This window comes from Onthophagus taurus, chromosome 5 (genome assembly GCF_036711975.1).
Source record: "Onthophagus taurus isolate NC chromosome 5, IU_Otau_3.0, whole genome shotgun sequence".
NCBI lineage: Eukaryota > Metazoa > Arthropoda > Insecta > Coleoptera > Scarabaeidae > Onthophagus > Onthophagus taurus.
In genome coordinates, this window is record NC_091970.1 from 2,971,723 (window position 1) to 2,999,624 (window position 27,902).

General features: G+C 37.7%; 2 protein-coding genes across 3 annotated transcripts in view; one reads left to right on the top strand and one right to left on the bottom strand.

Moving 5' to 3' along the window:
* Positions 1-2,562, bottom strand: part of LOC111426546 (limbic system-associated membrane protein-like) — an 80,078-nt gene extending 77,516 nt beyond the window's left edge. Inside the window, exon 1 of the mRNA XM_023061115.2 lies at positions 2,366-2,562. Within this exon, the coding sequence (XP_022916883.1) occupies positions 2,366-2,417 (52 nt within the window). The 5' untranslated portion in view covers positions 2,418-2,562. The remainder of the gene's footprint in view (positions 1-2,365) is intronic.
* The window catches only part of LOC111426169 (uncharacterized), a 259,435-nt gene that overhangs the window by 109,486 nt on the left and 122,047 nt on the right, over positions 1-27,902 (top strand). The window lies entirely within an intron of this gene.

A 27,902-nucleotide genomic window follows, 5' to 3' on the forward strand; every position in this document is an offset into this window, starting at 1 on the left:
CTAAAAATCTTCTGAAAATCTTTATAACTGTCTAGAAAGCGTTTAAACACTATTTGATAACTATAGAGACCAGTAGAAAGCTTCTGGACACTTCTGGACGTCTCTAAAAATCTTCTGGAAATCTTTATAACTGCCTAGAAAGCGTTTAAACACTATTTGATAACTATAGAGACCAGTAGAAAGCTTCTGGACACTTTTGGACATCTTTAAAGTCCCCTAGTTTATTACTAGAAGTAGAGCTAAGACTAGATCTAGAACTAGAAACATTCGGGTTTAGCCGCCTTGAGAAACGAACGGCTAAAGCCGAATGATTCTAGTTCTAGGTCTAGTGTTAGTTCTAGTTTTATTTGTTATTCAGCGTCAGATTGTTGAATATCTTTATTGAAGCTATAATTTTTACGATACTTTAGCTTTCTAGGGTTAAACCTTCCTCTTTTAGGAAATATAAAAGTTGTTCTTTTAGCTTTAAAGAGTTTTTATAAAAAAAATTTTAAGTAAGAATGCGTTTTTTAAGTTTTATGTAAATCACCTAAGAAAGTAACAAAATTAAAAAAATCACTTAATTTGTATTTATGAAAACTAAGAAATAAAACTTGCACCAAAATAAAGCTTAAACTTTCCTCTTTTAGGAAATATAAATTTTTGTAGAAATATTTTTAAGTAAAATGCGATTTTGTCGTTTTATGTGAATCACCCAAAAAATAATGATAAATTTCAAAAAATCGTGGAGGTGGGATTTTTGAAAACTATGAACCCATTTTTGTATCAAATTAAAGCTTAAACCTTCCTCTTTTCGGAAATATAAAAGTTGTTCTTTTAGCTTTAAAGAGTTTTTATAAAAAAAATTTTAAGTAAGAATGCGTTTTTCAGGTTATAGGTAAATCACCCAAAAAAGTAACAAAAAATCGCCTAATTTGTATTTATGAAAACTAAGAAATAAAACTTGCACCAAAATAAAGCTTAAACTTTCCTCTTTTAGGAAATATAAATTTTTGTAGAAAAATTTTTAAGTAAAATGCGATTTTGTCGTTTTATGTGAATCACCCAAAAAATAATGATAAATTTCAAAAAATTGTGGAGGTCGTATTTTTAAAAATTATGAAATGATTTTTATATCAAATGAAAGCTTAAACTTTCCTCTTTAAGAAAACATATAAAACATTCTTTGAATTCACGAACGATTCCATCAAAAAACATTTAAAGACAATCATGTAAATTTTTATCTAGAAGAAAACTTTGAAGAGAATCTTTAAAAGGATTTCCATTAGGAAATATTTCACACGGGTTTCCCTGCTGCCAACATTCAGTTACATAAATTTCATTCTAAATCAGGTCCGACGTCTTATTCAGAACCTCTCGCACCACCAAACCCCCATTCCAAGAAGAGACCTAGATGAATAATATATTTAATATCAGTGGACTGGGAAGAATTTTCCCGTCACTCGCGAACATTTTGGAATAGTTACAGTTTTCCCAAGGGTTGCGTTGTAAATCACTTCAAGACCAGTTTCCCCGAGTATTATGAACGCTGGATGCCGCTTAAAATAGAAAACTTGTAAGCGAGTCGTTTCCATCTCAACATTTTGTTATTTAAAAATGATGACGAAAATGACGAGGTGAGGGGGGAGTTTTATTTTTGGGGAATCGATTTTTTTTAATAAAGAAGACTTTCAATATTCAAGACTGGAGATTACAATGCAAAAATATTCATCGAAGCGTTTCGTTCTTGCGACCCTTCCATTATCTTGATTAATGAGAGATTCTTATTTTTAATTATTTCTATGAAAATTATTGGTGTAACTTAATTTGAGGGATGTGATAGTAACAAATTAACATTGATGGTGGGTTTGTAGTTTCCCGAAAGTTTCAAAACTTGAGCACAACTCGATCCTTTAAGTTTTGATGAAACGCAATTTACACCACGTTTCAAATTAGTTATTCTAATAGTTTTAAATTTAATGATCCCCCGGCAGTCACGATCCGACATACAAATAAAGTTGTAAAGCGTTTCTCGTTTTAAGCGAGACTTTTACTATCGGGAAGTCGTAATTTGAGATCGCGCTATAACTTTTGATTAAATTTTTACGAAAAACTCGTTAAAAACATGGACGACACATTCAAAGTTTATTAAACTAAAATTTTAAAGTCATAAAAAAACGTGGTACCAACTGAACTGAACCGCGTATAAATAATAAATATAATTCTCGTTTATATTCGGTATTATTTTAAGTTCTCGCTAATGTTTTTTCACTTACCGCGCACGTATTTTCTCAACTTAAGTGAATTTTCATTGTATTTCACTGTTTTTGTAATGAAATGGGGGTTTTGAGCGACAACTTTAATTCTCGTTTTATTTGAAACTTACCTTTGATGAGAATCGAGGAAATTATAAATGCGAAAATCATGTTCACCCACATAGTTTTTCTTTTCACCTCAATCAAAATTTTTTTTTACCTATTAAAAAATCATTTCATCGAATGACACAAATACGATTTTATCAATGATATTCCGTAACGGGACGGTGGCGCGCACTTCCGGTTTTTAAACCCCGTTGCTACCAACGCGAGAACCATGAAAACACTGTCGGAACAAGCGGCAACTTGAAACGATGATAGGGGGCTGGGAATCAACAGATTGTAGAGGGGAGAACGTAGAACGTTTCGGGTGGAGGGGATGGTTTTGACCTATGACGTCTTTAGGTTGCTAAATATAATTTTTTTTTTGTAATTAACATTTTAATTAGCACCACTTAAATTTTGTATTTTCAACAATAAAATTTTTATTTTCCCATCAATCAAATTTAAAATGCACGATTTAATACCTTGATAGTACATTGAAAAAACAATTTTCTACTTGGTTAGTTATTTTCGAAAGAAAATCAGCAACAAAGTGACAATTTCCCTTTTCTTACTTGAAATGGGTCAGAGAACAATGCTAATAATACGGAACAGGGCCGTATTTACCGTAAAGGTCTAGTACGTACGAATACAAACACGGCGTGTATTGCGTGCTCCGCGGTACATCTGATAAAGTTGATATATTATCCAGAGCTTATCTGCAGACATCCCGCTAAGTTGGGCACAGCATTTATTACTGATAGGGCGCCATTACAGTTGCTTTGCCCACCTACTGACTGCGCCCAAACGAAAAACAATCGTGAAAACCAAAAAGTCACATTTCAACCTTTAATATGATACATATATCGCCTCAAAGTTCCCACTAAAACAATTTATGTTAACCAAGAAATCGTGTTTCTTAGTTTCTATAAATACTAGCAGAATAAACATTTGAAGTTTAATATATCGTAAAATAAAGAAGCTTTCTTTAATATAAATGTGTTACTTAACAGTCGAGGCAGCTATCTTGCCGAGGCAGTAATGTGGGTGCTTAAAAAAAAGCTTTTTCAATATAAATGCGTCAGCTTGGCTGCTAAGGTATCAGCCTTTCAAGCAGGAGTACTTGCTATAAACTTCTGCATCGCTTTGAACCTAGAAAAGGGACAGAAAGGTGCATCCATAAACATTTTCACAGATAATCAGGCCGCCCTAAATGCATTTTAGGCATACACGTGTGACTCCGCACTGATTAGACTAGTGTACCTACCAGCAACCTGAGAGAACTCGCTAGGGGCAATGGTGTTACGCTATGGCGAATTTCAGGTCACAGAGACCTTGAGGGCAATGAGAAGGTGGACTAGTTGGCCAAAGAGGCAGCGAATCAACAGTTGGGAGGCCTCATAGATAGCCTTACGCTAGAAAGAACTTCCAGGTCACAGACAAGCGACGAGTATGATAACTCAGTCGCAAAACAAAACCAAAGAGGTTTTATGCCTCAGCAAAGAGGATCTATGGACTAAAATACCACCTGTTCCACAGGACAAGCTGAGGATCAAATTTGTCGACTTTGCAGCGACAAGTCAGAAATGGCTGGACATACAGGGTGTATTTAAAGCAACTTAACCCTTTTTTTTAACGAGGTTGGGGAAAATCTGCTAGACAAACATCCGGCCTGGGATGTTGGGCGGCCGGATAGTGTGGGGTTGAGGACAAAGACCCCGACCCACTAAAAACCCTTTTCCTCGCCTTCTCCGGAATCACCCTCACGACTTTTTTTTGGAAAAATCAACTCTTCGTCGGTACCCTCCGATACTCTACCTCCATATCCATGATATTATCGTCCGATGACATTTAACCTACCTACCTACCTCTTTATCGATCTCTTACTACTTGTCCTCTTATTTGGTCCGTGAGGTCATAGAAAATTACAAGCCTTACATTTTAGAATTTATTTTTGGTTTGATATGCACCTGGAAGGGGGGCCTATATGAGGCCCCCCTCTCTTCTTCTTCTCTCCTTTTATCAGTGGCGCATCTATGTACGTTTTTCTTCCCTCTTCTTGGTTTGAACAACCTCCCTTACATAATCTTCTACCACTTTCCACTTGCTCTCGCTTTCCAGTATTTCTTTAGTACAGTTTTCAGGCATCAGTATAACCTCTAGCTTTATGTTAGTCTCCGTTCTTATTCCTACCCATCGGTCGCATTCAAAGAAAGTGTGCTCTACATCGTTTCTTCTGTCACAACCCGATATATACTCAACCCAACCTACAATTACGTTCTCTTCGACTAAAATATTTTCAGATTTCTAGCACTTCTGGAAGTCGCCACCTACTTTACTTTTTTAAATGGAACACCCTGTATATCTTTACAAACCTGGATTTGTTTATTTTCATGATTTATGAATAACTTTACTTTTTCCAATTTGATTCGGCCTTTCTTGAGTTATTCGATTTTTTCTAAAAAAATCTCCTCTAGCAGAGATTTTTTCAAAAAAATCAGAAAACACTCGATTTTTGGGACATCAATTTAGGATTCCGAACATGCTTAAGCAACATGATTTAGTATGTTTTGGTGCAAAGAACGGCTGTCTAGATCGTTTGGCCACTTTACTATGGCACGTTAACTTTTCGAAATTTGGAAGTAGCATAACATCATACCATATCGATATTTAACCTAGTTAACGAATTTATATTAAGGAAAGCTTGGCTATTTGTTAACCATCGGAGCAACTGCCTCGGCAAGTAAGTGATGTATTCTTGTTGAGTACAGGTTCAGTGTTTGTTTCTTAAGCTCTCGCACCACTGCCTCGGCAGCATTGCTGCATCGGAAACTTAATGACAATTTATAATAAACAAAGCTTCAATGTTTGTTTTTTAAGCGCTCCCACTACTGCCTCGGCAGCATAGCAGCCTCGGCAACTAAATACCAGATTCATAGTGGGAACAGGTTTATTGTTTGTTCCTTCAGTACTTGCACCAGTACCTCGGCAGCATTGCTGCCTCGGAAACTTAATGACATATTTATAATAAAGAAACATTTCATGTTTGTTCTTTAAGCGCTCGCACTACTGCCTCGGCAGCCTCAGCAACTAAATACCACATTCATAGTGAGAACAGGATTATTGTTTTATAAGCAGTAACGCTATTACCTATGCTGCCTCGGCAATTAAATGAAGTATTTATATTGGAGAAAACTTCCATATTTGTCTCTTAAGCGCTATTACCTCGGCAGCATAGCTACCTCGGGAGAAATTTCAAAGGAAAATGATGTTTCCTTGTATTAATAAAAAAAATTAAAAAATGTGTAATGTAGAGTCATTGTGAGTACGAATACAGTGTGAGAAATATGGTAAATGGCAAAATCGGAATTAATAGTGAAACGAGAAGTTATGGCACGTGTGGAGGATGAGATAACAACCCCCGGTATCGCGTATTTCGGCATCAACGTAACCACAACGCGAGGACATGCGGCTTACGCATGACAAACCCAGATATTGTGTAGTTATGACCGAGCGCATAATCGCGTTTCCCTTTAATAAGCGAATCCGGATTCCCCCGGTTGAATCGAAAATTCGATACTCCTCATATGCACGGGTATGTGCTTTTCGGGAATACGACTTTGGAACCGTTTTAGGTAAGTTGCTCGAAAGCATTCTGTCGAAAATTCTCCCGACATCGTTGTGCACCGTCGCCGCCAAGTTGGAAAATGCGGAAACTCGTTCGCCAGTTTGCGGCAAGTTCGTGTTAGTAAACATTCAGAAATTGTTTTGGGCGTCGAGTATACATTTGCATACTAACACCCGCGGCTGTTGTAAAACGTTTCTACGTCATATCCTAACCCTGGTTTGCATCGTATTTTCTACTCAGTAATTAGCAAAATCCTACGATGTGTTAAAACTACTCAAACAGAAGATTCAACTTAAAATATAAATTTAGTTATTAGTAATCCCATATCTGTATATACGCACCAACTAATCAACCTTTATGCCAATAGCATAAACTTCCTCGTGTGTGACGTACGCCACTGACTACACACCACCCATGTCGCTTAACGCAATTTCGTATGCACTACAAGCACCCTCTATATCACAGTTACGTATCTCGATCTGTGACGCCTGACAAGATCTGGTCGTTAAATTTATAGATTTAGTTGTAATTAGATTGCTAAATTAAATTTTGTTTTCTTTTTATTCCGTGCTATCGATGTTGTGAAACGATGTTTTCTCAGTTAATTTTGCGCCATTCCTCTCACGGGATTCAATTTAAATTGTCCAGAATGCAGGTCGAATCCTGCAGGACCACGGCAGGATCAAACGTAAATTAAATTTGCTACCGGAGACAGCCGTATAGATCGATCGGGTGAATTGACAGCGACGACCTCCCTACTGCTATTAGAAGGGAACTCCAGACACTGTCACCGTATTAATTCGGGAATATGCATAGGCAAATTAACAGGCTGTGCCCCGAGAGTTACGTGTTCTGTAAACCCAGTTGCAGCCAAATTTAGTGGACCCTCTTCGTAGTGGCCACTAAAGTGACACCATGACAAACTTGCCCTATCTTCATATTGCTAGACACACAATACAGAGATGTTAATCGTTGGACAAATACACTTATGCAAAATCAATACTTATTAAGCATAAGTGTAAAGTTAGTTTAGATGTAAAGAGTTGAATTTAATTATAACATCGCACCCACTTTACTAGTAGCTGCAAGTTGCTAACTTGGAAATGCGTTTGTTACTTGGAGCATTTCGATTTTTATTTGCGCACTTGACGCTGCAACTCTACTAAGGGTTATTAAATAATGAAATCTCATGAATATTCAGTGCTTACACTTGTGGTCTGCATGCATCTACATACATCGGGTTCGGAGTCGTATTTTCAAGTTAATTTATTCGGGCTCAAGTTATTGAGTTGTCGATAACTAACTCCTATATCATAATTCGTTACATTCCAAAAATTTAGGTGTGTTTTACATTTATATCTGCGCCAGCGCATAAAAGCGGTTAGAAGCAATACGGTTGTGTAATTAAACTGTCCACCTACGGTGAAATAGTGGCATAACAAAACGGCGGCGCAGCGTTATCATTGTTCGGGCCAAATCAAATAATAAATTTAGCCTGTAAACATACATCTGGCGCGGCAGCGGTAGGACGAGGTAACGGCGCCCACCGAAATTGCGTCTAGCACGCAAATTAACCTGTGAATTATTCCCGATTTACTCTTGAAACATTAATGAATCATTAATGTCCGTTGATGAGTACTTAACATGCATTGCAATTCACCCTCACTTTTACTTGTTTTCTATATAAACTGAAAACGTTTTGTACAATATAGTTTAGTACTCTATTAAAAAAGTCTCTTTATGCTTCATTTTAGAAAGCAAATTGAAATATTATTCAGTTTTTGAGAAATACATGCCGAGGCAGTAGCGTTAGTGATTAAAAATAATGAAGCTGTTTTCATTATAAATATGTTACATAGTTGCCGTGCTGTCGAGGTAATAGTCTAAATCTCCCTACGTCTCCTTTCTGTCACTACTTCCTCCATCCATCTCCTTCGCTCCGCCCTCTTCCCCAACATCTGTCTTCAATCCATCACCACCTCCCTCAACTCACTCCACTCCACCGGCAGATGGTGTAGAGACTCCCAGCCCTCCCCCTCTCCTCATTTTCCATCCAATATCTGTTGGCCTTTTCTTCATTTCCACACCTAAACCTGGCTACCAACCTTTTCTCCTCCTTCATCCCCCTCCGTCATCAGATACTTTGGTAGCCCCTCTACCACAATTCTGTTATATTTTATATTGTACCTGCCTTCCCTTACCGCCGTCCTCTCTTGCATTCCCACATCACTTTCCCTGCTCTCCAGTTATTTCCACATCTCAATCGTCTCTTATCTTTTCCTGTTCACTTATTTCGTTAAATACCCCACCCTTCTATAGTATTCCTCCCTTTCTCGCCGCCCATAACCCAAGATTTTGCAACCCCCCTCCATCTTCACTTTATCTACCTTCATTTCTTCCCTGATTATATATCCTGGAGTCTCCCTAGCCAACCCCAACCCACACCTCCAGTACTTGGTCTGCACATTTTGTAAGAGCCCTTGCTCCTTCCATCCCCATATTTCCACCCCATACATCATTACACTTTTTATCAAGCTCTGAAACATTAATTTCCTTTTTTCCACAGCTGTCCCAAAAATCCTCTCACCCCATCCCTAAACCTGTACCATAACCTTATTCGTCCTCGCAACCAACATGTTAATATGTTCTAGTCGATAGTCTTCCTTCGACCCCCTTTACAGAACTTCATCGTTTTCGTTTTGTCTTCACTTCCAAATCCATTTGGCTAAAATACCTTTCTAGCGACCGCATCATTGTCCTCATCTCACCCGCCTCACTATGAGGTCGTCGGCATACACCAGTACGTGCACCTTCCACCTTCCGATCACCAGCCCCTTCATCTATCCCCCAGCCAATCTGTCTTCTATGTCTGCAGTGTACAAAGCAAAGAGGGCGGGACTAAGCGGAGGTCGGTTCTGGTCTGAGGCTGCCGAGGTAATCAAATATATCTCGTAATCTGTAGTAGTTTTCGAAATATGATCATTTTAACATGAAATGAACTTTGTAATATAGTGAGTGGTTAAGAAACAAATATTAAACCTGTTTTCAACATGAATACGTTATTTGCCGAGGAACAGTGGAACTAAATACACATGTGTTATTTATTTCTGCCTCAGTAAGGCAATACTGCAAGTACTTATTGAACAAACAATAAACTTGTTCTCAATATGCACATGTAGTTACCAAGGCAGCTGTGGTCCCGAGGCAATAGCCTGACTACTTAAAAAACAGTAAAGTTTTTATGAATACAAATACAGTGTGTTAATTAATTATCGTACTCGATGTCATCATTGCAAGTATGCAACCAATATCACAGCATTGGTATTGCAATACTCGATTTGCAATATTGGTTGCATACTTGCAATAACGACATCGGGTACGATAATTAATTACACACTGTATATTATGTAGTAAAATATCTAAAAATATTGTTTACATTTAATTGTATTATTTAACTTAAAGCTCGTCAAATACATCTCGTAATCTGTAGTAGTTTTCGAAATATGACGATTTTAACATAGAGTGAACTTTGTAATAAAGTTGCTCTGCAAAAAGGCTAATACTCAAGTAACACTCTTTGAAAACTTTATCGTATATTTCTTTTGCCAGTTTATTTTCAAGTTTGAACTGCATCTAGGATCGGAAAAGTTCCGCTATCTCCGGAAATATCGAGGCGCGACGTTCAAAATTAATATAGCATCGTCGGGGGTGGCTGTCAAACCGTCATCGTTTGCCGTGCCTCGGCCGCGCCAACCGGAGAGACGTAGTCGATAAATTTTTGAAATTGAAAGGCTCAGGGGCTGTTATCTTCCGCCTTTAGCCGTTTATCACCGGACTTCTGGCGAAATGGGGAGAAACTCGGTTGGTTTTTAAAGTTCGCGCCGTAAAACAGCCGAAAGAAAGTTGAACCATTCAGCCGACTCCGCCACCATCAGTCCGATTTCGCACTTTTTGAACTTTCCTTTACAAAAGGGTCCTGACCCGGATTTAAACTTCTCCGAACCTGTTGTAGGTAATTACCGTGGGTGCCTTTTGACTTTTTCATTTAACTTCCTTTAAAACTACGTCGGCTTGAAATCAAATATTTTTGACTTTATCAAAAAACCATTATGATTGGTGAGGGGGATCCAATCGGTTCATATCAAACGAGTATTTTGCTTTTCTCTCACCCTCGATGATGTAATTCGGCGATCAAACACACGAAACCCCGAGGGTGGTGACACAGACTTCATTTCTGGTTCGTCAGAAGACGAAATTAAGTCAGATGGGGTGGAAAAATCGCTTTGGCCCCTTTTAAACGAGCCGACATACCGCCGGCGATGAAGAAAGGTAGCGTAAACGTAAAATTCCCGGTGGAAAATCCAACGCGGAATCGGGGTCGTTTACAATTTGCATAAGCGATTAAAGGGGGTGGATTCGGCCGAAGCCGATTAATTGGTTATTGGAGTTTCGCGGGGTGTACTGCGGCCGGATTGAGTTATGTTTTTAATCGATTCCGTTTAAAACCACTTTTTCATCTACCCAGGCTATTTTGTATACCAACCCAGAGATAGAATGACAATACGCTTTGACCGCGAGTACTTTTTAGAAATGATTTCGATTCCATTCGAAAATCTAGGTTTTGAAAACGACATAGATTTACTTTATTTATTTATAAAGTGAGACTTGGATTATTTAGTGAATTCCTCGTTTATTATTTACATTAAAAATAGGGGATTAACTTTATTTCTTTCTTTTTTTCCACATTAAGGTGTAATTACCGTTAGAATCTAAATGGCACTTATTTATTATTTATCAAGTAATTACCCTGAATGATGTAACAATTTTTGATTTTGTTAAACGCTGAATATGCGTCATATTTATACGTATGAGGCAAAAATGAAGAATTGGAGCTTTGCAAAGCTGGTTTTGGTTGGTGAATTTTTAAAATATCGATTCCTTAATCAAATCTTGCATTATTAACGCGCAATTTTCCGTAACCGCGGCACTCAGAACGCAAACCAACGTTTTCCTGGAAAGCTGTTCAATTAAGAACGGGGGTTGTATTTGTCAGGGAAGTTTTTCCCAAAATAACTGAGAACAATAAAATTGAATTACCAGCGTATTCTCACCACCCTCGGAATGCAAAATTACTTTAGCAGCTGCCTCCGCGTATATATAGGGGTGGATATTAGGTTTTAATTTGTCGACGGCTACTATGATAATGCGGTTAATAACAACCCCCGTTTTGGATCTCTCTCTCTCTTTCTCTACGTCTCCACAGGGTGGGATAATTATGATTTATGAGGTACGAAGCTTGAAGTCAACCGAAACGTCGCCAAAGATGGATTTTTGCTGCTGTGATGTGGAAGTTTTAGAAGCGGTAAGGAGACCTGATTACGTCGAATAGAGCGTCAGCAGTTTAATAAAGCTGGGAGGTAATGTAGACAGCATTAAACGAAATTACGTCGTATAAATCAGGGGGTAATAGCTGTGAGAACTGGAAGAGAGCTTGGTTTCCCCCGGGAACACGCACACAGAGATCCAACCTTTCTAAAATCATCCGCGCGCCTCCTTGAATAATCAAAACGTGTTGAAAACGTCTAACGTTGCAAATTTATGCTTACAATTCTGACTTCTCACTTTTTAATTCCTCCTACAAAGCAAGCAAATCACCGCGAGTCATATCAAAACATAACCTTATTGATCTACCACTGCACAACGACATCCAAACCACGTTGTCACTGAATAATTAGTTAGCAAACCTCTCCGCAGACAGATTACCCGGTGAATATGCATGGATCCGTATCAACTAGAACTGTAATTAACTTGTAATTAGAGATGTAACAGGTAACATTCTCTCCCAACTTCCTCAACGTATCATAGTTTTATTATTATTATGACTCAGGTAAAACTGCGCAAATAAACACTTTATTCGAAAATTCCATATTTAAAAATACCCCCATATCATGTGTCGTAGAATATAAATATTCATATCATAAATGTCTGTTATCTATCATGTTAGTGTTTCGAAAATTTGACTTAAAAATTGTACAACTCAAAATCGATTTTTATGTCGAACTAAATGAAATATTTTAAGCTGTAACTTATATTTAAAGAAATATGGTTAACATTATTAATAATCACCAAAACATTTATTGATTTGTTCTAATATTCTAAGATCTTCTATGATAACCCCACGAAATTTGCGAAATAAAACATTGCATTATTCAGAAAAACTACCAAGCTCACAGTACTGAAATGTCTTTCTTGACAACTAGAATCACTTCTCTGACTCGGAAACGAGATTGCTTTGGATTCTACCGCTCCTGCCTCAGCAGCAAAGCTGTTTCGGCTTTTAAATAACACAATTGATTATAAACAAAACGTTAAATGTCTTTTGTAGCAACTAAAATCACTTCTCTGCCTCGGAAACGAGGTTGCCTTGAATTCAAACAAAATGTTAAATGCCTTTCTTAACCATTAAATTGTCTAGAGATGATTTAAAATATCTTTTTATTAATGATTTTCGAAATAGCTTGACTTGACCTATTTAGATTGATATTGATCTGTAGAATAGTTCAGTTCCAATTAAGTCGAACATCGTAACGTCTTGTCATTAGTATCTGGGCCTTGCGGTGATGTCGATACTGCTTGCGCCCTTTCCCTTTAATATTACAATTGTGGCCGGTAATAACTAAGAGGCGAGTTGCTCGTTGTAGTAATTTTGTCCTCTCTCTAATGAATTACTGAGAGATTTACGATCGTGTGAGTCGCGCTTATATCGGGTAATATCGGTAGGGAACACGTCTGGGGAGTAGCGGCTCCGTTGTTCCCTTTTCGGGGGGCAACTTGGGCATTAAATATTAACAGATGTTTGTGAGAGGGCTCGGCGCTACACGTGCTGTTAGAACTCGAGGCGGGCATTATTTTGGCTATGAAAAGCGCACGCTTATAAGCACCGACTAAGTTTGAACCAGTAGTTGTAAGTTTTTACGCATGACCTGAAGTAGCTAGGGATGAAACTCCTGGTGAAACTAAAACTACGCGAAACGTTCATAATTTCTCAGGGTGGAAAGAGAGAGGAATCACTTGCAGTCGTAGGAACGGACTCCAGTGGAATCGGGCCAATTTTTCGCCGTGTATGGAGGTCGCCTTAGGGGCAGTTGCCATTTGTACTTTTCTTATTTTCTTGTAGCTGGGTGCAACATAAAGTATTACACGCCACGATAAGCACAGCAGCACCCTCCGGCTCTCGCTTGGACTTTTGCATGTGAACTATCGGCGGCTTATACCCTTGGATCGTTGTTGTAAGAGTGTGCACGTGACAAGGATTCGCTATCTGGTGACGTGTGGCTGAAATAAATTGAGGGCTCGAAGAGAAACTTCCGGTTGATATCCCTTTAATGGTGTGAATAATAGACAAGAATATGTTATAAAAATATAAATACAAAATTTAATATTTATTAAATGTGTCCTAATACACGAACGATTAAATTTAAAATTAATTGTGTTATTTAAAAGCCGAAGCAGCTTTGTTGCTGAGGCAGAAAAGTGATTTTAGTTGTCAAGAAAGACATTTAACGTTCTATTTATAATCAATTGTGTTATTTAAAAGCCGAGGCAGCTTTGCTGCTGAGGCAGGAGCAGTAGAATCCGAGGCAACCTCGTTTCCCAGACAGAGAAATGATTTTAGTTGTCAAGAAAGATTTTAACGTTTTGTTTATAATCGACTGTGTCATTAAGAAACCGAAGCAGCTTTGCTGCTGAGGCAGAAAAGTGATTTTAGTTGCCAAGAAAGACATTTAACGTTCTATTTATAATCAATTGTGTTATTTAAAAGCCGAGGCAGCTTTGCTGCTGAGGCAGGAGCAGTAGAATCCGAGGCAACCTCGTTTCCCAGACAGAGAAATGATTTTAGTTGTCAAGAAAGATTTTAACGTTTTGTTTATAATCGACTGTGTCATTAAGAAACCGAAGCAGCTTTGCTGCTGAGGCAGAAAAGTGATTTTAGTTGCCAAGAAAGACATTTAACGTTCTATTTATAATCAATTGTGTTATTTAAAAGCCGAGGCAGCTTTGCTGCTGAGGCAGGAGCAGTAGAATCCGAGGCAACCTCGTTTCCCAGACAGAGAAATGATTTTAGTTGTCAAGAAAGATTTTAACGTTTTGTTTATAATCGACTGTGTCATTAAGAAACCGAAGCAGCTTTGCTGCTGAGGCAGAAAAGTGATTTTAGTTGCCAAGAAAGACATTTAACGTTCTATTTATAATCAGTTGTGTTATTTGAAAGCCGAAGCAGTTTTGCTGCTGAGGCAGTAGCAGTAGAATCTGAGGCAACCTCGTTTCCCAGATAGAGAAATGATTTTAGTTGTCAAGAAAGATTTTAACGTTTTGTTTATAATTGACTGTGTCATTAAGAAACCGAAGCAGCTTTGCTGCTGAGGCAGAAAAGTGATTTTAGTTGCCAAGAAAGACATTTAACGTTCTATTTATAATCAATTGTGTTATTTAAAAGCCGAGGCAGCTTTGCTGCTGAGGCTGGAGCGGTAGAATCCGAGGCAACCTCGTTTCCCAGACAGAGAAATGATTTTAGTTGTCAAGAAAGATTTTAACGTTTTGTTTATAATCGACTGTGTCATTAAGAAACCGAAGCAGCTTTGCTGCTGAGGCAGAAAAGTGATTTTAGTTGCCAAGAAAGACATTTAACGTTCTATTTATAATCAATTGTGTTATATAAAAGCCGAAGCAGCTTTGCTGCTGAGGCAGGAGCAGTAGAATCCGAGGCAACCTCGTTTCCCAGACAGAGAAATGATTTTAGTTGTCAAGAAAGATTTTAACGTTTTGTTTATAATCGACTGTGTCATTAAGAAACCGAAGCAGCTTTACTGCTGAGGCAGAAAAGTGATTTTAGTTGCCAAGAAAGACATTTAACGTTCTATTTATAATCAATTGTGTTATATAAAAGCCGAAGCAGCTTTGCTGCTGAGGCAGGAGCAGTAGAATCCGAGGCAACCTCGTTTCCCAGACAGAGAAATGATTTTAGTTGTCAAGAAAGATTTTAACGTTTTGTTTATAATCGACTGTGTCATTAAGAAACCGAAGCAGCTTTGCTGCTGAGGCAGAAAAGTGATTTTAGTTGCCAAGAAAGACATTTAACGTTCTATTTATAATCAATTGTGTTATTTAAAAGCCGAAGCAGCTTTGCTGCTGAGGCAGGAGCAGTAGAATCCGAGGCAACCTCGTTTCCCAGACAGAGAAATGATTTTAGTTGTCAAGAAAGATTTTAACGTTTTGTTTATAATCGACTGTGTCATTAAGAAACCGAAGCAGCTTTGCTGCTGAGGCAGAAAAGTGATTTTAGGTGCCAAGAAAGACATTTAACGTTCTATTTATAATCAATTGTGTTATATAAAAGCCGAAGCAGCTTTGCTGCTGAGGCAGGAGCAGTAGGATCCGAGGCAACCTCGTTTCCCAGACAGAGAAATGATTTTAGTTGTCAAGAAAGATTTTAACGTTTTGTTTATAATCGACTGTGTCAATAAGAAACCGAAGCAGCTTTGCTGCTGAGGCAGAAAAGTGATTTTAGTTGCCAAGAAAGACATTTAACGTTTTGTTTATAATCGATTGTGTTATTTAAAAACCGAAGCAGCTTTGCTGCTGAGGCAGGAGCAGTAGAATCCGAGGCAACCTCGTTTCCCAAACAGAGAAATGATTTTAGTTGTCAAGAAAGATTTTAACGTTTTGTTTATAATCGACAGTGTCATTAAGAAACCGAAGCAGCTTTGCTGCTGAGGCAGAAAAGTGATTTTAGTTGCCAAGAAAGACATTTAACGTTCTATTTATAATCAATTGTGTTATATAAAAGCCGAAGCAGCTTTGCTGCTGAGGCAGGAGCAGTAGAATCCGAGGCAACCTCGTTTCCCAGACAGAGAAATGATTTTAGTTGTCAAGAAAGATTTTAACGTTTTGTTTATAATCGACTGTGTCATTAAGAAACCGAAGCAGCTTTGCTGCTGAGGCAGAAAAGTGATTTTAGTTGCCAAGAAAGACATTTAACGTTCTATTTATAATCAATTGTGTTATTTAAAAGCCGAAGCAGCTTTGCTGCTGAGGCAGGAGCAGTAGAATCCGAGGCAACCTCGTTTCCCAGACAGAGAAATGATTTTAGTTGTCAAGAAAGATTTTAACGTTTTGTTTATAATCGACTGTGTCATTAAGAAACCGAAGCAGCTTTGCTGCTGAGGCAGAAAAGTGATTTTAGGTGCCAAGAAAGACATTTAACGTTCTATTTATAATCAATTGTGTTATATAAAAGCCGAAGCAGCTTTGCTGCTGAGGCAGGAGCAGTAGGATCCGAGGCAACCTCGTTTCCGAGATAGAGAAGTAATTTTAGTTGTCACGAAAGACTTTAACGTTTTGTTTATAATTTACTGTGTATTAAAAATCCGAAGGAGCTTTGCTGCTGAGGCTAAATCCGAATGATTCTAGTTCTTGGTCTAGCGCTGTATAACACTTAAAACTAGAACTAACACTAGACCTAGAACTAGAAAGCTTCGAAACTTTCTGGTTCAAGGTCTAGTGTTAGTTCTAGTTTTAATTCAATAAAAAATAAACAATAATGAATAATAACTAAGGTTAGAATTAACTAGAATCATTCAGATTTAGTTCTAGGTCTTGAGTTAGTTCTAGTGATAGTGCTATTGCAATACTAGAACTAACATTAAACCTAGAACTAGAAACATTCAGGTTTAGCCGTCTTAAGAGACTAGCAGTGCGTCTTAACGAAATGTCTGTAGTTCTAGTGTTAGTTTTTGTTTCTAAATTTTACCATAGGAATCCCTTAGGGATAAATATCTCATTTACTTGAGCGACATTTCGGTTGATTTAATTTAATAATTATTTAATTATACTTAATAAGTCAATGGGTGGTTGTTGCAATATTTATCGAGTTCCTCGTTAATCCTTTTAACAAAAACACCCACTACAAACCGTAATCACTCAATTACATTTCTTGTACACCCTTTTTGTAGTTAACTTAATGGATGTACCTCACTCGATCCCGTTTGTTCCGATAACACGGAGACAAAAACCTTCCCCACTTCATTTCCGTTTCGTTTCTAACCCTCGTTCCATCATAATAACAATTTTATCTTTAACCTCTTTCTCACGTATTCAAAATAAATTTTCGGATTAAATTTGAATGAAATTTAAATTTAATTTAGTAAGTTTATCCGGGAAAAAATAGTTTACCAAGTAAGTTAAGGGTGACACATACCCGGATTTATATAATCGTAAATCAAGTTGGGAGTGAGATCCCGAGCGAAAGGGGTAAGGAGATTAATCGATAAAAAAAATTACGTATGCAAGGGACTAATAAAAAGTCCGGAGGCCGGCACAGGTACTTAAGGAGTGTCGCCGTAAATCAGCGGGAAAGGGCCTAATGGTGATGTAGAATAAATAAGGGCTGCTTTCTGCGAGGATGCTAGCGAATATACGACCTTAGAAGGCTTCTGGGGCGACTTAATTGCGCTCCCTGCCGGGGGTCCGGGCGCACTTTGCCGAAAAATGCAATTACTTATCTGATACCAACGGAGATTTCCATTAAAGGTAACAGAGAGGAACAGCGTTGATAGTAGAAGGTAATTTCATTATCATAAATTGGCTCAAGATGTTATTATGTTTATTAAGATAATTTCGTTAAAGATTACTCAAAAGATAAGTTATAGAAAATAGAACGTTCCACGTCGAGATAATAATTACCGAGGCACAGGGATTGTTTAAAGTCAATTAACGCAGCAGAGCGAAAAACCTTGCACCAATTAACCGTATTTTCTTGTACGCCAAAGCGATTTGGTCTCGTTGGTCTTATTGCGACCGAAAACCCAAACGAGCGTATCGCAGTAAAATACTGTACAGGTCCGGGTACCTACTAAATCACGGGGGTAAAACTGTAAATTTCGAATGCAATTTCCTGTTCCCCAGCACACACGTTCGTTTTAAGGGGGGAGCTGTATCAAACGCGGTGGCGCGTCTTCGTCGTCGCCGAGTTCGTGTGGCAATTTGTTCAACGGCTTAAACGGAAATATAAATACAGGTAGACAGTCGTGGCGAATCTTTTATTTAAACAGCGAAATGTATATTCCGGGGAAACCCCGAGGGGCCGCCGCTTAAATGTTCGCGCGTCGTTGCGCCAAAAGAAAACACGGAAATTTATCGGCGCCGCGAATTAGGGGATCGAGGGGGCCGCCTACTTCCTTCTTGAATCCCGAGATCCTAAAACAACAGTTGCGACCGCGAGACAACAATGCGCGTTTCATCGCATTTTTCAATACGCTTCCTCTTATATCGGGTATAAAGTTGTCTAGCAAGAAGTGAATTGAAAAGTTTCTTTCTATAAAACGAATCGATACCTTAAGCATATCTTTTTTACTTATCCGTATCATACTTTCAATTCATATTACAATTTGACTTATCTATACTTTTTGTAGCAATGAAGTAAATTTATTTGTTTAAAAAGACAATCAACGCTTTGTTTATACAGTGAATTTTAGTTAAGATGCAATATACAAAGATATGTTTCCATAGAAACCAGGGCGTACCTACTTACTTTGTCCCAAGGTTCGTTGAGTATTGGTTATAATAAGCATTTTATTGATTTTGATAATTACAATTTTCCCCTTAATACATCCTAATATATATCATTAGTATATTATTTTCACCCTCTACCCTCTTCCTCCATTTCCATACCCTCGGCTCCTCGGCCCAATCCTCCCCTCATCCATCCCTTTGTCTCCTCACCCCCCACAACCATTCTCATCCATCGTTTCCCCTCTCCTCCCTCTCCTAAGATCTGCCCTCGGTCCAACTCCTCCTCCCTCAACTCACTGCACCCATTCAACATATGTTCCAACGTTTCCCATTCCTCCCTGCATAGCCTACACCACCTCTCCTCATCGGCCATCCAGTATCTGTTAGCTCTCTCCTCGTTTCCACAACGGAACCTAGCCACCAACTTCTTCCCTTCCTCATCTCCTTCCAATAACAAGTATCTAGGCAGTCCCTCTGTAATTATGTCCCTGTACCTTTCGTTATACCTCCCCTCTTTTATTTATGTCCTTCTTTCCTGTCTCTGCACATCTCGGTCCCTATCTCTCAACTCCCTCCACATCTCCCTATCCACCCTTCGCCTACTATTTATCTATTTACCTGCCCCCCTCCACTCTGACTTCATCCACCTTTACCTCTTCCCTCACTATATACCCCGGTGTTTCTCTCGCCACCCCAAGCACCCATCTCCAGTATCTAGCTTGCACGTCCTCCAGCATTGCCTGCTCTCTCCATCCCCATACCTCTGCTCCATACATCATTACACTGCTAACCAGACCTTCAAACATAATCTTCCTCGCTGCCACATTCCTTCCAAAAACTCTCTTCCCCCAACCCCATACTTGTCCCATCACCTTATTCGCCTTTTTTGCCATAGCTATCACATGCGACCCCTCCCTGAACACATACCCCAAGTAAATATACTCCCTAACCTCCTCGATCTCTTTTCCCTCCCATCTCCAGTTTTCTGTTCTTTTTCTCCCCCCCCTTACAAAACTTCATCATCCTTGTCTTCCCCACATTCACTTCCAGCCCCTTCCCCCTAAAATATCTTTCCAATGTCTTTATCATATCTTTCATCTCCGCCGCTTCTCTCGCCATGACCACGATGTCATCCGCGTATGCTTACATATGCACCTTTCTACCTCCCACTACCAACCCTCCCATTTGCCCCTTCCCCAATCTATCCTCCAGGTCCGCCGTATACAGTGCAAATAGACTTGGGCTCAGCGGACATCCCTGCCTCAGTCCCTTCTTCGTCCAAAACACGTCGCTCAGCTTATCTCCCACTTTTATCCTAGCCATAGTCTCCATGTATATTTCCTTCACTCTCGCAATTAGGTGTTCCGTGATCCCTCCTCCCCATCTCCTCCCACAACTTTCCCCTATCCACCTTATCAAAAGCTTCCTTCAAATCTATAAACAGGGCGTACAATTTCCCTCCCTTCTTATCCAGCTCTCTATCTACCAGATGCTTCAACACGTACACGTTGTCTTCCCTTCCGAACGCCTGCCTGCCCATCCGGCAAAATTCCCTCCAACTCCATCTCCTCCTGCAGTCTTCCCAGCTGTATCTTCGTGTAAGAGTATTGGTTATATATAGTATGTTTACTCAACGGACCTTGCTTTGTACCACAAAAAATGCAATATGCCTGAGTGTTTTTAGTTCTAGGTCTAATGTTAGTTCTAATGACAGTGTGCGAGGTTGCTTTGGATTTTACAGCTCCTTCCTCAGCAGCAAAGCTGCTTCGGCTTTTAAAGAACACAATCGATTATAAACAAAACATTGAATGTCTTTATTGACAAGTAAAAACACTCTTCTTCCTCGGCAACACAGTTGCCTCGGATTCTACTACTCTTGCCTCAGCAGACTATCAAATAACACAATCGATTATAAACAAAACATTATCCTAACTTAAATATAATTAAATAATTATTAAATGAAATAAACCAAAACATCGCTCAAATAAATGAGATATTTATCCCAAAGGGATTCCTATGGTTTACGTTATAATAATCCTAACGCGGAGGGTTGGACGGTCAACTAATTAAAATACCGAGGGGTTTGTTATAAATTTATTATTTTGACAGGGATATTAAGGCTAAAAAGTTTCGTGATATATATTTAATGTCATACGGTTCTGTTCTAATTTTGCGTTATACCCTGGGTCAGTAATTGTGGAGGAAACAGAATTACGGTTGAGTTTTAAATTTCGACTCGCACCGCGTTTCCGAAAACCATAAAAGGTCAAGTTAAACAGACGTAAGATTAAATTTTGCGGAATGAAACAGATAAAACCGCGCAACTAGGTCAAGACGTCTCAGTTTCGAACATAACCCATGTATTATTCTACTTTAAAGAAACATATCATTTATTTAATTTAATAATATTATATAATTTAATAATCTAATATTACTTATGTAAGGTTATCTGTATCAAGACGAGTGTAGATGAGAAAGGAAAAAGTCATTTGTGGTCTTTTCTATTGCTTGAGTTGCTAGGCACAATGTTAAATGTAAAATCGTGTTGTATTTAGTTAGCGTGATTACATTGCTAAATAAAATGTTCACAGTTTTGTTTCTTATGTACTCACGCTATTGCCTCAGAAGCAGAGATGCTCATATTGAAGCATTATTAAGTCGAGGTTGCTTGCAGTCCAGACTCTAGAATTAATACAACCTCAATGCAAAGCTGGTTAACACATCGCAACGTTTAGCCTGGGCGCAACCTCGGCTTAACCTATGCTTAACCTCAACTCGAAGCACACCTGCCGTCAATTTGGTGTTAATTCTAGTGCTTATTGAAATATTGCGGTGTCATAACCAGTTTTGGGTTGACGTTGTAATAATTCTGGAACCTTGGCTGCACGCAACCTCGGCTTAGTCAGATAAAATCCAAGATTTTACATGGATCTTAAGTCAAGGTTGTTTGCAACCGAAGCGTTGTGGTGTCATAACCAGTTTGGTGCTGATATGGTGTTAATTCTGCAGCCTCGGCCGCAAGCGACCTCGGCTGAGTAAGGCGAAGTCAAAGATTCTACGCCCAAGCTTAAACCATGGTTGTTTGCATTTGAAGCGTGAGTTGCCACAACCAGTTTTGGGTAGACATGGTGTTAATTCTGCAGCCTCGGCCGCAAGCGACCTCGGCTTAGTAAGGCGAAGTCAAAAATCCCTTCCTCAAGGCAAGGTCGCTTGCAGTTAAGGTGTTGCGGTGTTATGATCAGTTTTGTTATTCTAAAATAGATGGCAAAGACAAATTCTACATAAAATTAAAAATGTGACCTCAATAAATTTTTGTAATAGGCCCATTAATCAGCACAAATTTATCGACAATCGCAGTAATGAGGCTATTTTCTTATTCTTTTAAGCACATTCTTTTAACAGTTCTCATTAATATTAATTAGAAGTGTTTTAACGATTAAATTTGCATGTTATTTAAGTGCACTTTTTTTACGATGAAGTTTTAGAAAGAAATTTTTTAATTAAAAAAAATCTTCATTAACCACGGTTACATTATCGAGTTGTTTGTCGTAATGTGCCCCCCAGAAATTACCGTTGGGGGTTGTTCCATACATGGTGGTTTTGTAAGGTGACCACATTGATCATTTATGTACCCATGGGGATGTAACGAGTGACTCGGGGGTACGCCGATGGGGCTACCGGTAAATTGATTTAGAAGGCGATCACGCAATCATGGCACACGCGACGCCAAGGCAAACAAAAGACCGTCTGTCCATTGGATGCGTCAGCAACCCTCGGGCATCGCGACGCCCTTTGATCCCTCGTCTCCAAGCTGGTAAAGTCTACCCAGTTTAAACAAAGACAGTAACAGACGAAGCCCGACGACGACAATCCACGGTGGCGGTTAATTTCCGGTTACGGACGTCGAAATTTACCACGTCCGAGAGAGAAAAGTTAAGCTGGAAGAGTTTCCACCCCTCTTGAAACCCTGAAAAGATTTGCGCTTATCTTAATGAGTGTGGGGATGATTGTTAAAATGATACGATAAAAAAATGTTGATAAAATATAAAATTTTAGTGGGGACAAACAAAAAGATAATGAGGTGATGACTCAACCGAAAAAGCAATAAATTCGTTAAATGGCCTTGGGTATTTCCCCGAAGCCACTTTCATTAATTTGGCCACAGCCTTGGGGATCGACAGTTTAAACCGGCTATAATCTAATTTCTATTATTGTACTTCAACCCCAAGCGATCGAGGTGCTATTTGTTCGGCCCGGGGTGGTAAGACCCTTTGTTAATCCGCCACCCTATTGTCCATTGCAGCCCCCGCGGCGCTCCATTTCCCGACACGTGTACCCAGTCTTACTCTACGAAAGGCAACGTGCCCTTTTATCCTTTTATTGGTTAACTCTTCTTTTTTCACCTCATTTTCTATCTTTATCTTGGATCGTTTACTTTCGTTGTACGTTACAAAGTGGGCAATAAAGATTTTCAATCCAATTGTATCCCAAAGCTATACATCATTATCTCGTAAAACATTTTATTTTAAATGTGATGTTGAGTTTTATTTAAGTCATAACGTCGTTATAATTTCTAATTAAATTTAAATTCCGTGCAAATCTGCACCGGTTAAGGGTAAATTATATGGCCACCGGTGTTAATCCGGGAAATGCAGTGCCGCCGCCCCCGGCTATTCCCTAATTTATCCAGAATAATTACCTGTCACTGGTCTACGTACGAGAACGTTTCATTTTAATTAGTTTTTAAATAATTTCACGCGCGATAAATTTTAAGAAACGTTACAAATACGAAAATTCAAAATCTAAATTCTGTTTTTATCACCGCAAAAAATAAACGGCATAAATAGGTCTAAAACTGCCTCTTTAACACAAAATGCTTCATTATTGCCTTAAATTGCCTTGTTAATGATAGAAATTTGTAAAGAAAAGTTGTTTAAAAGGAATTAAGTTAAATTAGGTTATGTTCAAAAATGTCAAAATTTAACAAAATCGCATTGACTTTATTTTTTTGGAGTTAAAAAACGATTTATATCTCAAATTGAAGACAAAAGGTGATATTTTAAGATATCATATAAAAATTGCCATGTTAATAATAAGAATTTGTAAAGAAAAGTTCTTTAAAAGGATTAAGTTGAATTAGGATACGTTCGAAAACGTCAAAATTAAAAAAAATATATAATCTTCATTTTTTGGAGTTAAGAAACGATTTATATCATAAATTAAAGATAAAAGACGATATTTTAAGGTATGATATAAAAATTGACGTCTTAATAATAAAAATTTTCAGAGAAAAGTTCTTTAAAACGATTAAATTGAATTAGGATACGTTCGAAAACTTCAACATTAAAAGAAATCTCATTAAGTTTATTTTTTGGAGTTAAGAAACGATTTATATCTCGAATTAAAGATGAAAAACCATATTTGAAAGTTTGATATAGAAATTGACGTGTTAATAGTAAAAATTTTTACAGAAAGGTCTTTAAAAGGAATTAAGTTGAATCAGAATACGTTCGAAAATGTCAAAATTAAAAAAAAAATCTTGTTAACTTAATTTTTTGGAAGTAAGAAACGATTTATATCTCAAATTGAAGACAAAAGGTGATATTTTAAGATATCATATAAAAATTGCCATGTTAATAATAAGAATTTGTAAAGAAAAGTTCTTTAAAAGGATTAAGTTGAATTAGGATACGTTCGAAAACGTCAAATTTAAAAAAAATATATAATCTTCATTTTTTGGAGTTAAGAAACGATTTATATGATAAATTAAAGATTAAAGACGATATTTAAAGGTATGATATAAAATTTGACGAAATTGCTATAGAGAAAAGTTCTTTAAATGGAATTAAGTTGAATTAGGATACGTTCGAAAACGATGAATTTAATACAAAAAAGTAAATAATAAATTTTAAATTTAATAACTTCTAACTAGCGCCATCTTTTGCACAGCGATCGTTTCTATTTACAACCGCGTGTGATTCTATAAGGGCGTCTGTTGGAAAGTTAAGAAACGTCAAAATTAGAAATTTAAAATGTCATAATTAGAAATCTGTATTTGCAACGATTTATGTGGAATTTTATTTGGTGAAAATCACCAAGAGATGGCGGTGATAATTTAAAATTAATTTTTGATAAAATTTAAATAACAAATTTTAATTCAAACTTGTTTATAACAAAAAAATTGTAAAATAGATTGATTTTAATCAAAAAAAGTTATTTCTCGCCGCATTAATACTTTACAGGTAACAATGAGAGGTGTGTTCCCCCAACAGAACGAAACCAGGTGGCATAATACCCCATACGACACGGTTATTAACCCAAAAACGAGACGCAATGGCGCGGGGCGTAAATGGAGTCTCGTCGCGGTGTTTTTTCAATGCACCCCCAGGGACTAATTGAACGCTGGGTTGATTAATTCGGGACTTCCCCCATTTTCTCTTTGCCACGTTCCTATTGTTCGATTTTTTCAATAATTTTTTAATAATCGACACGAATTTGACGCACCGTTGATTATCACCGAATCACGAATGAAATAATTTAAGAAAGTTTTTAATTAATTTACGTTGACGTTCGAAATTTGTCACGAAAGGTAACGCGTTAAAAGTAAAAGATGTAGGGGTTGAGAAAAGAGGGTCAGATTTTTTTTTGAAAATCGTAATGAATTCGTCCACTACCTTCGTCTTCGGCGACGTCTCCCGAAAACGGGTCCTTAGGGACAAAAAGTTATTGCAATTAAAGTTACGCAAAAGCAATTACTCATTCCGACGCGATGAAATAACTGAGGGACGAAGGACGACGACGACGACGACGAAGGCGAAGCGTTGGTGGTGCGAGGCTCTTATTAGGCCGTGATTTATTTGGCGTTTTTAATCCAAGTTATGAAAGACCGCGTCCGGCAAATTTTGATTTAATTCGTTCATTAAGGCACGCCGTATTTACGGCGAACGAAAATTTAATTATTTCCCCCGCTTATAATCGGAATTAAAATGTAACTCGAACTGAATTAAGATATAAGCAAGTCAAATTAAAAAACGATAAAGCTGAATTGACGTTGTATTAATTCAGCGTTATAATAAGTTTGGATGGGGGAGGAAAGGATTGAAATTCTCGTGTTGTAATAGGTCGTTTTGAGTATATGTAAACAAGGGAAACTGATTATGGAACGTCACGGTCGTACCGGAATACCACGACGACGCTGAATTATAACCCCCTCACCTCTGCATTTCCTGGAGTTTCCTACAAACTCAGAATTCGTAATGTGCCACTCTATTACTGAGGTGGTACACTGTCGTAAATAATATCGTTCGTATTAATATACATTTCATTATAGAGTTAGAAAACACAACATTTTTAATTTATTAATTATTATATTAATGTAAAGGAAATATATTTTTGTGCGGTTGAAACAATCATATTGGGGCGATCAAAAGCACGTGTTGCTATTTGAAAAACGGGGACAACCCCGGTCCTCCCTCGCCCGTTGATTTATATGTACGCGGGGCGTGGAAATGCGATGAATTTAAAATATTTCCAGTTGCAGATTAACTAGTTCCTTTTCCCCGGCGACAGTGTTTTTAAATTTAAATACTCGGCAACCCCGGCTACTGTCCAGGATGAATAATGGAGTGGGGCCAGTGATAAACGTCCGAACTTCCGGCCAAATTGCGCGCCCGTTTAAATATTTAAATTCGCCGGTCGGTATAAAAGTGCGGTTGCCGGTTTAGAATTTTTGGGGTAATTATCGGAATTAAACAGGGTCGACATATTTTTTTTTTAATAAATTCGAGCCATACAGGAGATTTTACCATATCAAAAGCGTCACGCACGTTGATTCTAAAAGAGAGAAAAGGGGGAAAGAGAGAAAGAGAGAGAGGGTGGTTTTTATGCGATCCGATTAAAAGTACAAAGATCAAGGCGGACGTATGTCACGTCAATTTCGCTGATATATCATTGCATGGCACGCTCACCTCTTCATATCACGTGTCACACTATCAAAAGGGAAATATATGAAATATGTATATAACAACACATTAAAACCTCGATATAACGGATTAATACGTGAAAGTGAGTGTCCGTTATAGCCACAAATTAGAATTTAACAGTAAGAGGCTCGAAGGCCCGTTCGTGACGTCAGTGCTGAATAACAATTAAAACTAGAACTAACACTAGAGCTAGAAGTAGAAACATTCAGGTTTAGCCTTTCTCTTTTACTTTCACATGCATAAATATCGAGGAAGATATGAAAATTTGATGAATTTAGTTGTTTTATAAGATGTTATGGTAGCACGCTGCTAAAAGAATTTTAGAACAAAAGTTGTAGCAAATCTTATTCTTAACAATATTGCTCTCTTGCTTTTTTGCTCTCACATGCATAGATATCGAGATAAATACGAAAATATGAAAATTTGATGAATTTCGGTGTTTTACAAGATGTTATGGTAGCACTCGGGAATGGGAGCATGTTGCAAAAAAACTTTTAGAACAAAAATTGTAGCAAATTTTATTCCTAACAATATTGCTCTCTTGCTTTTTTGCTCTCAGATGCATAGATATCGAGATAAATACGAAAATATGAAAATTAGATCAATTTCGGTGTTTTACAAGATGTTATGGTAGCACTCGGGAATGGGAGCATGTTGCAAAAAAACTTTTAGAACAAAAATTGTAGCAAATTTTATTCTTAACAATATTGCACTTTTGCTTTTTTGCTCTCAGATGCATAGATATCGAGATAAATACGAAAATATGAAAATTTGATGAATTTCGTTGTTTTACAACATGGTATGGTCGCACTCGGGAATGGGAGCATACTGCAAAAAAACTTTTAGAACAAAAGTTGTAGCAAACTTTATTGTGAACAATATTGCTCTCTTTATCTTTTGCTCTCACATCCATAGATATCGAGATAAATACGAAAATATGAAAATTTGATGAATTTCGTGGTTTTATAAGATGTTATGGTAACACTCGGGAATGGGAGCATGCTACAAAAAAACTTTTAGAACAAAAGTTGTAGCAAACTTTATTCTTAACAATATTGCCCTCTTACTCTCTTGCTCTCACATGCACAGATATCAAGATAAATACGAAAATATGACAAGTTGATGAATTTCGTTGTTTTACAAGATGTTAATGTAGCACTTGGAAATCGGAGCATGTTGCAAAAAAACTTTTAGAACAAAAGTTGTAGCAAATCCTATTCTTAACAATATTGCTCTCTTGCTCTTTTGCTCTCACATGCATAGATATCGAGATAAATACGAAAATATGAAAATTTGATGAATTTCGTTGTTTTACAAAATGTTATGGTAGCACTCGGGAATGGGAGCATGCTACAAAAAAACTTTTAGAACAAAAGTTGTAGCAAA